This window comes from Rhea pennata, chromosome 3 (genome assembly GCF_028389875.1).
Source record: "Rhea pennata isolate bPtePen1 chromosome 3, bPtePen1.pri, whole genome shotgun sequence".
In the NCBI taxonomy this organism is placed as follows: Eukaryota; Metazoa; Chordata; class Aves; order Rheiformes; family Rheidae; genus Rhea; species Rhea pennata.
This window is the reverse complement of record NC_084665.1, coordinates 71,984,167-72,003,011: the sequence shown is the minus strand read 5'-3', so window position 1 is coordinate 72,003,011 and position 18,845 is coordinate 71,984,167. Positions and strand designations below refer to the sequence as shown.

Below are 18,845 nucleotides of genomic sequence, written 5' to 3'. Positions count from 1 at the left end.
TTCCTTTTTTTTCATTATATTAGGGACAATTAACTATGTTCCTATATATTCACATTGCTAAAGCTATTATATTCTTTACCAAAAGTAATTCATTTCAATAATAGCAATTAGTGGTGAGTAGAGGTGTATCATTATATTGTTGTGTATTTATTATAACAGTTTTATTGCAAAATCATTGATTACTGTCATTGAGCTTTCAGTTTGGTTTTGATAGCTTGGGCATTTTAGTATATTTAATAGGGCTACTTGAAAATCTAGCCCCACAGGCCGTTTCAATAGAAAATTGTCTTTTAGCAAGATAGGAAAGTATTTATTTTTCCTGAAAAGATAAGATGAAGGGGAACACTTAATAAAAGCCCATGAAATCAGAGAATTATCTACAGACGTGCTATTTTCTTAGGATTTCTTTCTTTCTGATGGGTCCAAAAGCGGAAGCATATCCTTCACTAAAAGCAAAAATAGTAATGATTGTAAGAGATAAACTCCAGGTGGAAAGCCTCATATTACTCAGATCTATGTACTTTTTTTGGTTACTGTTTCCATGTTTTGGATCTTTTTTCCCCTCGGGGAAGGCTTCTGTTTTCTATGGAAAAATAATTTATGAATATCTGTTAAGTATAACCCAAACAAAAGTTGGATTCTAAGGGGAAAAGGTTACTTTCAGTTGTCTCAGATAATTATCTGATAAGCGGCACTGATGTGTCTCCAGAAGACTATAGACAGCTTTTTCTGTTTGGAGGTAATATATATTGTGATTGGATTTTTGAGATTTAGAAGTGAAAGGTAGTAGAAGATCTGCAAACCTAAGAATTTTCTCATAAAAAATGTTTTTATTCCAAATACATAAATATGTTAATATTGCTTTTTTCCAGACTGCAATTCTGTACCTAGATTTTGAAATGAAAAAGGTAAGCTAATTACACTGATTTATTTAAGAAAAAAAAAAAAAAAGAGCTAGAGCCATGTGATCATAAAAATGTTTGTGGTTTTGTTTTGTTTATTTCCTCTCTGTGGAAGGTAAAATTAAGTAGATGTGTTTCTCTTTATGGAAGAGAACACCACAAAGGTGCTGTTGGACCAGTTCTAAATGATGTTTTCTGTAATAAATTTTACAGCCTGCACTTAAATCAGTGCAATCTTATTTGCTTATAAGACTGTTATAAGAGTTGCTGGTAGGTTTAAGGTTTTATAATAGCTTGAAGAATTTCAGCTGAGATTTCTTTACAGTTCAGGACATCAGAATCAACAGTAACTGTCTCTAGCTAAGCATTCATAGTGGGGTTCTGTATAACTAGGTTCTATTTAGACAGAAATTCTAGACCTCTGAGTAGAGGAAAACAATGTATATACTAATAAATTAAATCTCTAATCTTGATTAGCCTCAAAGACGTATTTTCCCATATAAAACTTTTTCTTCTTTTTTTTATGATAAAAACAAGAGGAGCCTCTGTTCATGTGGGGAATAAAGCTGGTCCTTTTTTTGTTTCATTTAATTTTTTTCCCCTCTCACGTACCTGTTGCTCTGTCTCTGGCAAAGCAAGCTCCCAGCCAGAGGGACACCTGCCTCCTACTTCTTCCTTTTAGAGTACAAATGTCTCCAATGAGCCTTTCTATGGCACACAAATTTAGGAATCCCATCAAGGTAACATGAATAGCTATACTTAGAGTTTTCCCTAATTTAAGAGGCTAGATTAACTATTTAAAAACCTATCTATTGCCACATCTCTGCTTAGGATTCCTACCAGCCTCATGGTTCAAATTCCTCTGTGTATCTTTTAAAAGCAATTTTGGATTAAAATATTTCAACTCATGTTAAAAATCCCTGCTCTTTCACAGGGAAAAGAACATTCCTATTCCCTAGAGGTATATAACTGTGTTTCATCTGAGTAGTATGGAAAATATTTTCCTTACATTATAAAGTGCTTTTTTGCAGTGGAAGTGCTATTGCTATATTGATTAGATTAAGTAAAACAAAATAAGATTGTAAGAAGAAAATTAATAACAGAAATGGATGCCACAGAAAATCTAAAAAAAAAAAAAAAAAAAAAAAAAAAAAGTCTGGAAAAGCAGTTTAGCATATAAGAATTGAATCAATCAATGGTTTTCTTCTTTTAACGCAGGGTGTACTTTGCACAGAGATATACAGAATGCTCTGTAGTAAAATGTAGCCTAGAGAGACAGTGAAAGCCTTTTTCAAAGATCTGTAATAGCAACTCATATATAGAAAAGAGAATTACCATATGGCAACATAAAAGAAACTGAAGATGGATTCAGAAGGCATTACCAGTACAAATAGATATGTACTTTAGGAATGAATGGTACTGAATAATTAATTTCTAAGACACCTATATCAGACATGGCAACAACTTCATTTCAGGACTATAGTTTTCAGCTATGGCAGTCTGAGTTTCTTTTCTCTAGTCTTATCTACTTGTTAACTTTTGGATTGGAAATTGTTTATTTTTTAACATAGATGTTTCCTGAACATGAAAATTTACTTTCTTTATTTTTACAGATTTATTACTGGATAACAATTTCAAAAGGACTTCTAAATGGCCTGGAAGCTGATGCTCTAATTTTAGAATTCTCCCAGAAAAGAAAAAAAAAAAAAATTAGTTACCGTGTCAGCTGCTAATGGGAACTATTCCAAACATGATCCTTACGATATAAACCATAGTAATGATAAATTTTATTTCTATACAACTTATTTTCTTTTTAAACTTCAGTAAGCCTTATTAGTAGGGAATTTTTAATGGGAGAATTTGAATAATGACACCTGGTGTCATTTTAGACTCCCTAAGGGACCCTTATCTTCACCAACCGCTACATAAATGTGCATTTCTCCATGGATCCATGCAATGCCTGAGATACCATGTGATATCTAACATGGTGCTAGACAACTCGGTTTATTCACCTAAGTCCTGCCCAGGGACTTTTTCTAGCATGGGAGAAAAAGGTTGCTCAGTGATGATGAATTAAAAGTGGCAAAACCTTGTAATTTATATAGATGCTCTTTAATGATGGCAGATGAGTATGGCTAATTATTATTTAACTAATCATATAAAAAATTTGGGAAAGAAAACTGTTGTCTTCCAAATCTTATTATGAAACTGAACTGGTTCCAGCAACTTTATGCCATGGTGGTTTTGCTCACTAATGCATGTATTGTCTGTAACCTTGAACTCATAATAAGAAGGTATCCATCGATCACATTCATACAAAAACTGTGCCCCTGTTATTATATTATATATGTAATATATTATATTATGTTCATTATGGGCAAATGTCTGGAATATGGAGAATTCTTCTGGTAATCATAGAGTCATAGAATCGGTAAGATTGGAAGGGACCACTGGAGATAATCTGGTCCAACCCCACTGCTCCAGCAGGGTCACCTACAGCATGGTAGACAGGGTTGCATCCAGGCAGACCTTGAAGTTCTCCAGAGAAGGAGACTCCACAACCTCTCTGGGCAACCTGGTCCAGTGCTCTGTCACTCTTACAGGGAAGAAATTCCCCCTCACGCTCAGGCGGAACTTCCTGTGCTTCAATTTCTGCCCATTGCTTCTTGTCCTGTCACATGGGACAACTGAAAAGAGTTTGTCCCTGTCCCCTTGACACCCTCCCTTCAGGTACTTGTACACACTGATAAGATCCCCCCTCAGTCTTCTCTTCCCCAGGCTGAAGAGGCCCAGCTCTCGCAGCCGTTCCTCATAGGGCAGGTGCTCCAGCCCTCTGATCATCTTTGTAGACCTACGCTGGACTCTCTCCAGTAGTTCTACGTCTCTCTTGTCCTGGGGAGCCCAGAACTGGACACAGGACTCCAGATGAGGCCTCCCCAGGGCTGAGTAGAGGGGCAGGATCACCTCCCTCCACCTGCTGGCAACACTCTTCCTAATGCACCCCAGGAGACCATTGGCCTTCTTGGCCACAAGGACACATTGCTGGCTCATGGTCAACCTGTCATCCACCAGCACTCCCAGGTCCTTCTCTGCAGAGCTGCTCTCCAGCAGGTCAGACCCAAGCTTGTACTGGTGCCTAGGGTTATTTTTCCCTAGGTGCCGGACTCTGCACTTGCCCTTGTTGAACCTCAGGAGGTTCCTCTCTGCCCAGCTCTCCAGCCTGTCCAGGTCTCTCTGAATGGCAGCACAGCCCTCAGGTGTGTCAGCCACTCCTCCCAGCTTGGGATCATCAGCATACTTGCTGAGGAGGCACTCTGTCCCCTCATCCAGGTCATTGATGAAGAAGTTGAACAGGATGGGACCCAGTACTGAGCCCTGGGGGATACCACTAGCCACAGGCCTCCAACCAGACTCCAAACCACTGATGACGACCCTCTGAGCTCTGCCTTTCAGCCAGTTCTCAATCCACCTCACTGTCCACTCGTCTAACCCACACTTCCTGAGCTTATCTAGGAGGATGTTATGGGAGACAGTGTCAAAAGCCTTGCTGAAGTCAAGGTACACAATGTCCACTGCTCTCCCCTCATCTACCCAGCCAGTCATTCCATCATAGGAGGCTATCAGATTGGTTAAGCAGGATTTCCCCTTGGTGAATCCATGCTGGCTACTCCTAATCACCTTCGTCTCCTCCATGTGTCTGGAGATGACATCCAGAATGAGCTGTTCCATCACCTTTCCAGGGATGGAGGTGAGGCTGACCAGCCTATAGTTGCCTGGGTCCTCCTTCTTGCCCTTCTTGAAGACTGGAGTGACATTGGCTTTCTTCCACTCCTCAGGCACCTCTCCAGTTCTCCAGGACCTTTCAAAGATGATGGAGAGTGGCCTGGCAACAACATCTGCCAGCTCCCTCAGTACCCATGGGTGCATCCCATCTGGGGCCATGGATTTGTGGATGTCTAGCCTGCCCAGAAGGTCTCTAATCCTACCCTCCTCAACCAAAGGAAAGTCTTCCCTTCTCTGGACTTTCTCCCTCACGTCCAGGCTCTGGGATTCCTGGGGGCTGCCCTTAGCAGTGAAGACTGAAGCAAAGAAGGCATTCAGTAATTCTACCTTCTCTGTATTCCTTGTCACCAGGGCCCCCACCCCATTCAGTAGCAGGCCCACATTTTCCCTAGTCCTCCTTTTGCTGCTGATGTATTTGAAGATGAAGGGAAATTGTCACTAAATGATTAACTGTTCTTGCACACTTCTTGGTCATTCTCAGACAGCAATAAGGACTTCTACTCTATCCACTGAGTGAGATGGACTTTTGGTATAACCATTCTTATGTACTTAACAGACAAAAACATCTAGCCACGCATTACAGATTGCAGGACTAAAATCTTCAATGTTTGTCAGTATGTTTTTCTTCACTCTGATTAGCCTGGAACAATTATTTTTAGGCTTTTTCAGGCCATAATAACAAATCCAGATGAGCAAATCTGCCACCAGTCTTCTCTAAGCTGCTTCTTCCAACTCTCGGGCAAAGCTGGCAGAGCTGTCTGTTTGATCACTTTTAACAGGAGATCTAGGAAATGATGTGTACCTTTCCCTTTAGTAGCATTTCTTTTGTTGTTGTTAGCTCAGATTAAAACCCAGATCTGAACAAATAAACAGTTTGTGCTGAATAAATTCTGGCTGTCTTAGCCTTGGAGGGTTAATGGGAGTTAATGTCTGGGTCAAGTCTGTGGTAAATACACCTGGGTCAGATCTGCCCAGTTACGTTAGTTTAACCAGCCATACCCTTTTAGAAGTTGTTAGGTCTTTTAAGAATGTGGCCTGTTTGTTTTCAGCATATTAATAGCCCTCTGTCTGATGCTCAGGGAACCATATTCTCATTGAACAGATAAAGTTGAATGAAGCATAAGGTACTTTGCTAAAAAGCTTATTTGTAATTTAGCAAAATTTCTTGAAACTTGTAACTGAAATTTCATCTCTTTTTGTGGCTTCTTGTTTTAATCTGTCATTTATTAACTACATTTTTTTTTCTTTTTAACAATTTGAGACTTGGTAGCCAAGTCAGGAGAATAGGTTCATGACATATATTTATTTTTATACCTCTTTCTATCTCATAGAGGCACACTCTAACTCACAGAAAGTTAGAGGTCTCTCTACTTCAGAGAAATCAAGTTTGTTTGATTATTGGTATAGGATAATCTTATGTCAAAAAGATCTGTTTGGTAATGCAGATAGAAAGAACTGAGTAAGTCAATGTATCACTATGGTATTGTTCTAACTTTGTGGTATTTACTGAAATGAAAATTGCCTATAAAACCTATAAACTCCTGCTACATGTGCACAGCTGGGCAGGTATACCCTGGCAAGCTAATCTAGGAATCCACGTTTAGAGTTTAAATTTTCAATTGCCAATATGTAAATTAGAATGAAGGTCCACCAAAGATTAATAATGAAACTTTTAGCCAGGGACGACAATGCTGAAGTGTTTGTGCTTGTCTGTTTTTTACAGAAAACTATTTCTAACTTTGTGCACCTTGTTTCTCAACCATTCTCCAAACTCACAACTAATACTGGACACAAATACTGAGAAATAATAAAAATTTCTCTCTGTTTCTATAATAATAAATTCTAATAAGGGAATCCAAATATGAGAAAACATACAGCTGTCAAATAATTGGATTTGTCTGTAGAGGTTAAACTAACCCAGGAAAAAATGAACGGTATTGTCAGGCATAACCATTGTTCTACGAAAAAAATGAAGCCAAAACATATTAAGCTTGTAAGAAACTGTTATTAGCCTTCTGCATATCTTTTTGTGAAAATGCTTTGTGATTTTAGCATGTTGCGTGTATACATTGTTGAACACTGCAACCCCACTGATGATTACATTTTTTTTTCTTGAACAATATAAAATGTTCACATTTTTCCAATTATTAAGATAAATATTCTTGGTGAGACTAGGGCTGGAAAAAATAATTGCAATAAAAAAGGTACAAGGAAAGCATTTAAATACTTTCTAAAGCTTTCTGAAACTGATATTAACCCTGTTGCATATGCTAGCCTACTGTCATTATTTGTATCCTTATTATCTTTGCTTTCAATCTACATCTCTAGGAAGGTTATCTTTGCTTTTTTTGGGCTCATAATTATCACTACGCTTTTCTTTTCTTCCTTCATCACTACACAATGTCCTTGTCCCTCCCCCCTAATTCTTTTTCATATGTAGTCGTATTGTGGTCCCAACATACTTACTATTTCTTTAGCTGTAATATTTCCAATATAAAATAAATTTTTGTACTAGTGTTTTAGCATTCATACTATGTGCTAGTTGATAAAGCAGAAAATTGAAGGCTTGTCGATACACTGAAACAGGTACAGAGGTTTTTCAAAAAACCTCAGCAATCTATTTATGAAAGCTCTTGCCACAGTAGCAGTGGGTTAGATTCAGAACAAATACTTAGATGACTGAAAACTTAGACACCACAATGTCTGACTACAATGTCTGACTTCATATGCATATCTCCCATGTGAAATTTGAGAGAGGCTGCTGCAAAATGTGTGTAAAGAGTCAAACACTTTTCTTGTACAATTTTTCTGGAGATGGCTGTAGAGTACAACATGACCTTAGTGTGGTCAGTTCTTTGTTGGGATGTTCAAACTTCACAAGCATAAGAGGAGCCACCTGAAGAAAGGTAGTTCACAAAGCAATGGGTAACAATGTTGCACAGTGGAAGGCACTGCTGTGTGGAAATGGTCCTTTAAGTGAAAATGGAGAATACCTCAAAGTCTAAAACTTTGGTGGTGATTTTGCAGATCACTGCTAGTATTTTGATATCCAAAAGTGCTAAAATTCCTTTGAGTTGCTGGTACTTCTTTGGGTCCAGCCCTAACAGCAACCATGTGAGAAAAAGCACATATTCAATGTTTGCTCTGGAGTGCTTTAGCTCTGGAAATCTTACTTCTGGACCATAGAAAAAGCTATTCAAACAAATCTGCACCTTATGCTCAGAGGAACAATTCTCATAGCCCTTGCAAGGACTCATCTTATCTTCCAGGGCTCTAACTTCTGTGCTGATGAGCTTTAGCCACAGGAGTGAATTTCACTGTGCCTAAGGAGAAAAGCTGTTGACTGTAGTCTTTATTACAGGGCTTTCAGAGAAATTCCATACAGGCTTGGGCCCAGGCCATTCAGCTCCTTGTAGCTTATTTTAAGAGAAGCCTGCAAAGAGAGAGAATAACAGCTCTGAGGAGCACAGAGCCGCCTGTTGCTGAGCAGACACGATGACAAAATCCAGTATAATCAAGGCCAAATCCTAGCTGCCAGGATGAAATTGAGTCCTCCAGTCATCCAGAGATGGTAACAAGTTATTTGTGGATGTTGCTATGTGAAAGCTTATGCCTATCGCAAGGAAGGGCCATGGACTACTACTTTCATCAGCTTGTGAAACAGCTAGTTTCTGGAGCTAAAAACAGCTAGTAGGCAAGAATGGGACTCCTTATTCTATGAAAGAAGGAGGGAAAGGTCTTGAATATGCATACAGAAAGTGGAAAAATCCACGCAAAATCCCTTTCACAGGTCAGGCAGATGAAGTGAGTTCAAATCTGACTCTTTCACAAAAGAGGCTGTGTTATTCTGTAGAGTAGTAGCTCTAGAGGAACCAATAGCCCCTCTTCTATTTCATACACACCAAATTCAGCTGACTTTCTCAGATATTTATGTCCAGAGTAGGGTTCTGAGCTTTGAATCCTGACTGAGCACTATGCCATCTGTTCTGTCATTATGGATTAAGTCTTCCCAACAGTGAAGTACCTCTGCAGTATTCCCAACCTGGTCAGCTACACCCACCCATGGTGAGCAGACTCCTTCCACCCTGGGCGCCTGCCAGTAATGTGCTACAGCTACAGAGTCCTTGCAACCACTATAAAAATAAAATACAGCCCTTGGGAAAAGAGAGAGGATAATGCTAAGCCCTCTTGATAATCTTACTGAAGGAATAAATAGACGGAATTTTTTCCCTACACTGCCTATAAATTTTCTTGAATCTTAACATGAAGGATCATCCATAAAAAGATGAATGGTCCTGGTCTTCAAGCTCATTTGGTCCTTGGGTATCCTATTGGGACTGACAAAAAGTGTCGTTGAATAGAAGCCTGATCCAATTCCAATTAACTTCAGGGAAAACTGGGTTGTAATCTCAGCAACAACTATAGTGATAGATTCTTCAATATGGGCATTTATATATTGAGAATTTGATGGATAGAAAATTCAAATCACATGGGCTGGTAGCACGCCTTGATATTATCAACCTGAGTTCAATTTGGAGCAAAATGTCCCTAGTTTTGAAAAGCTCTACATCCTATCACCAATATCGCAAGCCTTCTAATACATTTTCATTTTGATTTAATAGAAGTTGAACATAAGTTTTATGTTTCTGCATAACAATTTTCATGTCTAGAAACATTTATATTATAAATCTTACTTGCTTCATTCTTGTCTGCTGTAAAAATGCGATGATAACTATTTTTTTTCTTTTTTTTCAAGATTCAGAGGCAGTCCTTATTTTGGAGTTCTGCACTGACAAAAGGCAAAATGTTCAAAACACCTAGCCATTATTTCTTAATAGATATTCTTTTGTTCCAGACATATGTATAACTTTATATTGACATTAATAGGAGTCTCACGTATGGAGTAAAGGTACAGATAATATTATTGCAGTAATCCTATAGGTCAACTATGAACATTTTTCAGATTTTCAGAATGATAATGAAACAATCAAGACCTCTCCCAGAACAGCAAACAATACAGCAAATATTATAACTTGGCATTCTTATTTAATGTTTTTCTTAAAGTATGGTACACATAGTACTTTGACAGGTAGCTAGTGACAGAACACGTAGCACAGACATACTAGTTAATTCTTGACATGTATGTAACAAAATATTTGCCCTTTATAATAAGTAAACTAACCAACCTTTTCTTTTCAGGGAATGTTCCACTTCACCTAAATCAAGAAAAAAAGAACTAAAATCAGATAAGAGATAGCATAATAAAAATATATATATATATTTTTGTCCTGTTGTTTCATTTTCTTTTTTAAATGTCTTCAATTCCTTATATACTAAGTGGCAAGCACTCTATTCTGAGATTTTGGATTTTCTTAACACATCCTTTCTACCATAGAAGCTTTCCAGGGTCTGGGATAGATAAGTTCAGTGTGCAGTAATAACCAAGGAAATATCCAAACTTATATTTGTGCTTTGAATGTAAACATGTGACCACACAATTACAATTTGCTTGGTCCATATTTTAAGGATAAACATATGATTCTGTTTTAACTCCAAATTATAAAACATATATTCAGGTAAGCAGGACTGTAAATTTAGTGACACCAGTGAAGTTAAAGGCAAAAGATGCTCACTTTCAGTGGACTCAGAGTATCTGACTGCCAAATTTGTTACTCTGCCTCCACATATGACTACTAAAGGGTTCAGTCTGGATAACTGTGTAGAGCATACAGCCTCAGCTGCATTGATTGCAATGCACAATGCACAGTGAGTGCACATGAATTTACTTTTTATGATATAGTGTAGTAAGTTTCCTACTGCCTTTTCAGATTCTTGGTAGGTATTGATTGAACACCTCTTTGACTAAAAGCTGCTGGAACTGAGGTTTCCAAACACTTCTTAGTGGGCATTCAGATCTTTATTTTTTGTATGTCAGGTATTTTATAACCTTTCTTACTTTTATTAATACTTATCCACTCAAGTACTTGAAAGCTTGCAGGTGCTTCAGGAGCTATGAAATGAGAAAAATGAACACTTTTCAATTTTAAGCAAGCTCTCCATATTTCACCTTTTCTGTTTCTCAGCCATAGGAGAGACTGGCCACTTTCTGGTTGTAAATCATATCTCAGAATAGGATGCCCAATTCATGAACCTACATGTAGCAGCATATCTATTAGTATTCATATACAGTACTGACACAAAAAGCTCATGCAGGTATTTAAAAGGTAGAAATTTGATAATTCCTTGAGTTAATGAACAAGTGGGTAGAAATCAGTTTAGTACATGTTGCTTTTTAATTATCTTGTGTTATAGTCAAAAAAAAATGAAATAAACCACTGTGAAATGAAGATGTCACTGCTACAGCCATCACTTGTCAAAATAACCAATATGACATGACGTGATGATCCACTGCGGCTCTGCTCATACCAGAGAACTAATTTTCTCATAAGAGAAGGATGGCTATTTCCAAACATAAAATGCAAGCAGCTTAGTTTCATTTATCAGCTGGTATCAGATGAAGAATGTTACCATAATGGCAAAACCATAATTTTTACTAAACTGAATTATTTGCTATTTGTCATCCAAACTCCCATTAGGCAAGTCAAAATGCTATTTTTTCTTTTATTTTATTGTCAGAGTATTGACCCATAGTCAATATATCAAATAAAAAAGTTCTTCTAAGTTTCTTGGTTTGTCTTGTATATTTACCAGGGTTCTCTAGATTCTTACATACTGTAAGAAAACAGCTATTGCTATTCTCTGAAGCATACCCTGATGCATATTTTGGTTGTGTCTTTGAAGTCTTGTGTAAATTAGCACTCTTTACTTCGAGGTGTACTAATGATAATATTTAATTCTGACAGCTTTTCTGTAATGGTACGTTAAACACAAGATGAAAGCTAACAAAGAGACCAATTTACTGATTAGAATTGCCAGTAGATGCTTTATTAACAACAACGTTCACTTTTCATTTTGTTTGACCTTCTTGACTGTGAGGTTAAAAGCTGAGTAAGCCAACGTTACGCATGTAAAACAGAAGTTAGAGCAGTTATAGAAATCTTTACATTTTGAATACCTTCATCACTGTCATCATCATCACTCCATACGATGTCAGACAGTAAAGACATAAAGCCATAAACCCAATCAGTGGATTCTTCCAATGTCTCATGAATGATTCTCAGTGGTTCTGTGCTGAGCTTGTTAACAGATCTTCCTGAGTGCAGAGTTTAAAACAAAAAAGGTTTAAACAAAGTACTCCTTTGGTGATCAGAATTATTCTTCATTACATACAAGACTAATTATATTACTTCTTTTAACAGAAATAAAGTTTGTGAAAGTTAACTGTTATTATTCAAGAGTTTGAGGACAGATCTTCTTCCTGTGCAGGACTGGTACAAAATGTATCCTACTGTAATTGCAGTTAGCAGAGTGATTCAGGACCCAATGGATATTAGTCTGGTAATGCTCTCCAACTTCTGGCCCTTTGAGGTGTATTTGAGTTGAAGCTAAATAAAGTTTTGATTCCATCAAATATGCATCCTCTCCAATAATCTCTTCCTTTCAAACCTGTTTTTTCTCTTACCCAAGTTCTCCACCTCTTGATATCTATTTAGGATACACAGCTATCTGTGTCCCACTCACGTCACATTTCCCCTTAAGGCTCTCGCTTTTCACAAATCCTGCTGAGCCTTGACTTTACTGCACAGACAGGTTGCATCATTCCTCTGGAGTGAATGCAAAGGATGGGAAGGAGAAGGCTATGTACACAAAGGACAAAAAAAGTCCTGGGTATGGAATGCAGGGAAATGTGAAGTCAAAAATGTCATGCTCGGTGGCAGCCACATTAACACTCACAACTGTATATCTGTTTCTTCTCTTACTACTTTTCTAGACCTTCATACACATGTATGTATGCATACTGATATACTTAACTAGTTCTTATCTTACTGCTTTTGTATTCAAGGAAGGTGGTAAGCCAGTAAACTGTGCAGTTTAATGTGCTCCATCTTACTTGTGTCAACACATCCTCACTGGGCCCTGTAGTACAAGCAAGACCTCCATTCCTCAATATGGCCACACTTCAGTGAGAGCAACCATCAATGGATAATAAAAATACCTCCTACAATGAGTTTTTAGTTATGATTTCACTGAATTTATCTCTGCCCTTCTTCTGCTAGCATAGTATTACAGAACTTTTCAGCTTCTGACAGACTATTTTGTCTGTTCTTTTTGTCCAGCAAACCTTCATTATCTTGAAATTATACCAAATATTCCTTAGGAAGAGAGACAAGGACTTGTCATTCAGCCTGTGTTGTCATTCACCATAGCTGAATTGGCAGACTGAATGCTTCCCCTACCTGTGTGAAAGTTTCACACAAATATACACAATCAGAGACAAATCACAGATATGATTCGTTGGTTCAGTGATTCAGATATGAATCATCGGCCTAGTCCTTCTTCTGTTGATTTCAACAGAAATATAGCACTGAATCTCATAGTAGAATGAGAACTATAGCTCTGTTTACCACCATCTTTTTGTATGCACGTATCTGAATAAGAAATTAAATGTTATAATTTCAGTTAAATTACAACTATTTCTAGCTGCAGCATTCTGACTCACAAGGTAAATCTTAGCAGTAACCAGCAGTAGTCTCACATGAACTTGTGGGTTACCAATACAAGCATAGTGCAGGCTTGAAGCAACTTCATTGAGGCAACAATATGAACAGTTATTCTCCAAAACTGCTAGAAAAAGTGTCTACAAGGAAGGTAACTTTATTTGAAACATAAAGAAGATCTTTCTAAATAATTCTTTTTATTTTTAAATAATTTTTCTCAAATATGAAAGACCAGGTTGCTTTTTTGTTATTTTGCATCTACTTTTTAATAATCTAGATTGAAGAAATATTTTGGTTAATATTTTTGGAGATTATATTATATGTTACTGAACAATCATTCACATCAAATAAATGTATTATGTGCTGTAATAGCATGACATCATTGCAAAGTAATAGATAATATAATTTTGTTTACTTCTGTCACCAGACTAAAAAATTCTAAAACATTTTGAATAATATACCAGGGAACATTTAATTTGTTTATTATAAGGAATATATCTACATGCATTGACCTCATCCACTGAAATCCGGGGATTTTATTTTTCAACAAAATTGCCACAGATGTCCTTCTCAACAGTCTACCAGGAGAATAAATACCTATACTAAGGCAATTAAAAAATAAATCTGCAACTCAACTCCATATGTCATTTATAATTTATTCTAATCTAGAGATGCTAAAGAGTCTAAGTGAATTAATAGAATTTACATGGTCAGAGGGGTCTTAGCATAATTGAGATTTTGATTCACAAGAAGGGATAGTTTAACTTAGGACAGCTGCCATGATTTCCACTCTGGTCACCCACTCACCCTTTACTCACTGGCTGCTTAGGAATGGCTCAGGGCTTCTACAGCCACTGTTTATGAACTACAACTGTAAACTGAACAAAATTTTTTATCAACTCATTTTAATATCCTGGGCTGTAATGTAGCAGTTCAGGAACTGTTTCACAGGAAGCAGATCTATTCCTCCAAGCACGTATGGGAACTACTTAGGGAAGAGAAACATCAAGAGCAGAAGTTATTGCAACCACCCCAAGGCAAGCCACCTTTGCTGATGAATCAGAGCCCTCAGCCTCATATTCTGGTCTTAAAATCATAACAACTTCATAGCAAACTATGAAAATGGATTAGAAATTGTGAGTGACTAGAGGCAAAATTCTCCAGTCACACCTCTACTAACGGATCCAAGTTGCAAACCCTGTTTAACATAAAAAGTTTGTAAAATGTTGGTTTGGGAGTGTGTAGACGACACTTTAATGGTATTTGCAAAATTGAATTTTGTACAAAAGGTGCAAGACCCACTTGCAGTATGATGGCACCGGCAGGTAGTATTCCTGTGGAAAGACCTTTTATTTAATGTTTGTTATAACTTCTGCAATTTATGAAAGTAGTGCTAAGGGTGATGATGTATCCTAAAATGCATAAGAACACCATGCTAGATATTCCTGAAGTGGAAAGAATTACTGATCAGATCCATGTTTTTAGCTTTCCCCAGAACTTTTTAGCTTTCTCAGGTTGTTCTTTCCCTAGTAGAACAAAACATACATGAAATAAAAGAGAGGAAGCAATTCAAGGTAAAACAAGTAGAGAGAAAAAGCCATTTTCCACACACACATGCAAAGACAGACATCCATTTCCAGTGGATTTTGTTCAAGGAGTATGACTGAGAGAATCCATATTTTCACAACAAAATTTAATCTTGACATTTTGATGTTATGTAAAATTGTTTTTTATTTTTTATTTGCAGATGTTCAGCAAGGGTATAGTATGCTGATGTTTTATTAGAATACTCTTGAAATCAAGTACATTCAAACTGGATTAACCGTGCCCTGCATATCTTCTTCCGGGTTTTCATCTCTTGGCAGGCCATAGAATACAAATTATTTTAAAGCTAAGCTGACAATATACTTCCCTTGCTCACTATACAACTATTTATATCATTTACATTTACATCAAACGTTAAGCAGATGGTTTTCAAATGATTCTTTTCTCCTTTCCTCTCTAAAAGTACCCCCCCACACACACTATGCAAAGCACATTTATGTCGAAGGGATTTTAATTGGAAAATCTGAGTACTCAGCACTTTTAAAAAGGAGAAGCATTACTTTTTTGGTTAAATGTAGATGCGTACTATATTTCAGACCTACAGTTCTATAGTATGGATTTTTCTTTAGTCTGTGTCTTACATAGGGTTTTCTCAGGTAGGGCCAAAACATACAAATTTGGTGTCCTGAAGGTAAGTGTTTTGTTGGCAAAGTCTGAAGAGGTAAGCTTATGATTCAGATTTGCTACTGTAAGAGGAAGTGGTGGGAGCTGCTGGGGCAGAATCTTGAATTTAAACTGTATAGGGCCTTCATGGAGCCAGGTAGGTATGTGCTGTGAAGTTGTATCTTTTACTGAACTGGCAAACAGAGACTGAGCCAATTGTTCCTCTTAGGCAATGTAGTAGTAAAATACCAAACGTTGACTATGGATGGAGGAAGGAAGGGAAGGGAAGCAAGCAAATACTCAGTAAATTAAGCTCGGGAATGAAACATGCAATTAATATTGAAACCTTTTTGTTGACAGTATGTCACTTCATTTAATCACAGCTTACGTCCAACTCATCTCATCTAGCTACGTGTACCTGAAGGCCAGGTGTTGAGTTCCTGGTGATTTTGAGACTCCCTCAGGAGTTGGTTTCAGCTTCAGAAAGAAAATCTCTCACCTTCCTCTGAGATCTTTTTTAGAGTGAGATAAATTACTTTCTGAAGATGTCCATGTCTTGCCATTGACTATAAATGAAGCCTAAAAAATCAGCATGGGCATTACACCTTATTTTTAGATCACTAAGGTATGTGACATGGATGCTATCTTTGGTATGGTGGTTATTAAATATTTTAAAATATAATTAATTAAAGTTCTGTAACAGTGACTTTCCAAAATAGGAATTGATTAAACTCATTATATAATTTGTTATAGTACCTTGAGCATACTTGGTTAGGTTTCATGGTTTGTGTCATTTATTCCTGTGAAGCACACAACAAAAAGTGGCTAATTGATTTATCTGTGCAAATCACTTCAGTCATTATTCCAGTATTAATAACCCTACCAGGAATGTGGCCTGCTATCAATCCTCTTTACTTGTCAAATAGTTGAATATACACTCATAGTCTAGCTCATTTTAAAGCTTTTTTTTTTTTTAATGAATTGCAATGAATTACTTAATGATTGTGGGATTTTCATCAATTACATATTTTGACTCTAGTGAATTGAATGCAATTAAATTACAAATGATGGTAATTATCTGGTGTAAAGATTGATCTATGAGATATAATCCAATTCATTGATACTGACAAGGTGCAGCTGATGAAGACAAAATTTCTGTCATGTTTGATAAAATGTAAAAGTTTAACATTAGTTTAAGTGATCATGAAACATATCCTAGTTTTAGTAAAATATTTTAACTTGAAAGCTTACTTTTTTAATGTTAGAGATTATTGGTCATAATTTCCTTCTACTCTGTGGTTTTCTGAAGACTAGTATCCAACACATAAAACCTTTTCACATATGTTGTTAAATATACACTTAAAGTCTTCCATCATTGATACCTCAGTTCATTCACTGTAGGTGTCTCTAGGACTCATATTCGTATTTCATAGATTAGATATTTCTTCATACTTGCAGCACTTATCATCAGGATAAACTCCATATATCATGGAATTTTACCATTATAAAGCCAATGTCAAAGAAAGCTCAGACTCAACATTTCCTAGTAATTTCCATTTTATAGGTACTTAAAATGTAAATATGAAGACTACAGTCTATGGTATAAATCTTTTCTGGCTCTTTATAACATCAGCCTTAGATAATTATATTGAGGTCAGGTCCTCAGAGGAAACCTCAACTGAAAGTGGACAAAGGCACTTGAAATGAAAACAAAATAGTTATATTAGAAGTAGAATCTGCTTGCCAAAACTTAAAAGGAAATTCACAGTGTCACAAGGTATCAGGTAATTGCAGATACTCTTGATATAGCCATAGACATGCAGCCATGAATGTGTGTTTAGCATGGGGATACTTTAAATTTATATGACTCACAGGGTTTGACTTGATATCAGCGGAAAGGCTTCTTCTGATTTGATGGATTGACTCTAATTAGGTGGTGTGTTTTGAAACAGCCAGACAATTTATCTAAAATAATTTCAAGCCTTATTTTTTGCTCATTCTAAGTTTTCCATTCTCTGACTAAGGATATTGATCTTAATTTTGTATTAAAAAAGGCAATGCTATTAAATAACTGCATGACGGTGTTTTTAAAAAAGGCTTTTATGAGGGTAAAATGAATATCTCTCGGTTTATCACTGATTCCTGGGGATCTGCAGATTGAGGCAGTCTCCTAGCTGACATATCTGTTTCAGCCAGCATGTGAAAATTAAGAGGACGCTAATATAATTAACTTTGCAGATTTAGTCAGCTAGATTTGGGGGTTGGCAAACACGCTGTGCCATTGCTTAGCGGCACTGTGCTGCTGCTCGTGCTCCGTTAGCTCAGGTAGGCAGAACCGGAGGCGCGCTCGCACGCGCGTGGGCAGGACGCTGCAGGCAGAATGTCTTCACCAGGCGGCAAACAGGGACCACCACAGTGCTGGGAAAGGGAGCTACAGTGGATGACAACAGGATGGACCCAAGAAAGGCGTCCCCCCCAAAAAAAAAGAAGAAGAAAAAAGAAGAAACACCATTAGCGATAATGAACATTCTGAGCTGCCACTTGACTAAAGGAAGTAATTACGGAGTGAAGTGAGGAGTTATTTCATCTCCGAGGGGCTGCCGTTATGAAGCAGAAATTGAGTTCGTTAAAAAGAAAAACAATACACTGTGGGTGTGAGATAACACAGTCTGAATCAGAGAAATGCAGAAAATACAGTTAAATAAGACACAGGTATTTTCACAAAAGTTACAAATATATTCTATTACTGAAAGGGACATATTATGTATAATTGATTCTAGCTGAACTATCTGGTTTTCTTCACCAGCAAATAATCAAAGAATTACATTGTTGCTATTGTTACTGAAATGAATTACTATTGTTTGCTTGTTTGAAATTGGAAATTTCACAGATACCATTATGGCCAGAAATTTAGTTTGTATTTTGTATTCCATGAAGCACAGCTAAGCATACAAGACTCATTTCTCTTAAATCCTCCCCTATTTATTGAGTCAGCTTCTGAAATTTCACATTTTCAACTTCATGACCTCACAGAGTTAGATTTACTACAATTTATCATCTTGTATATGCTCGACCATTTGGGACGAATGAAGTACTTGTAGCACTGCAGAACTTCATGGTCTGTCGTTGTTTTCAGCATAAATTCATTTGCTAGGGGTTTGTAACTCAGTTGTAAGATCTGCTGCAGAATGAAAGCCTGGGAAATAACATGTCATCTGGGTAGCCCTTCTTTAAACTGTAATTTGATTTAAATCCCTTTGATTGTTTTTACTTACGGAAGACAGCAAAAAAAAAAATGTTTTCTGGGTTTGGGGTACATCTATACAGTCTTATA

General features: G+C 37.0%; 1 protein-coding gene across 1 annotated transcript in view; it reads right to left on the bottom strand.

Moving 5' to 3' along the window:
- TRDN (triadin) overlaps positions 1-18,845 on the bottom strand; it is a 241,172-nt gene that overhangs the window by 176,548 nt on the left and 45,779 nt on the right. Inside the window, 2 exon segments of the mRNA XM_062573067.1 lie at positions 9,872-9,901; positions 11,761-11,898. Coding sequence (XP_062429051.1) covers positions 9,872-9,901; positions 11,761-11,898 — 168 coding nt within the window.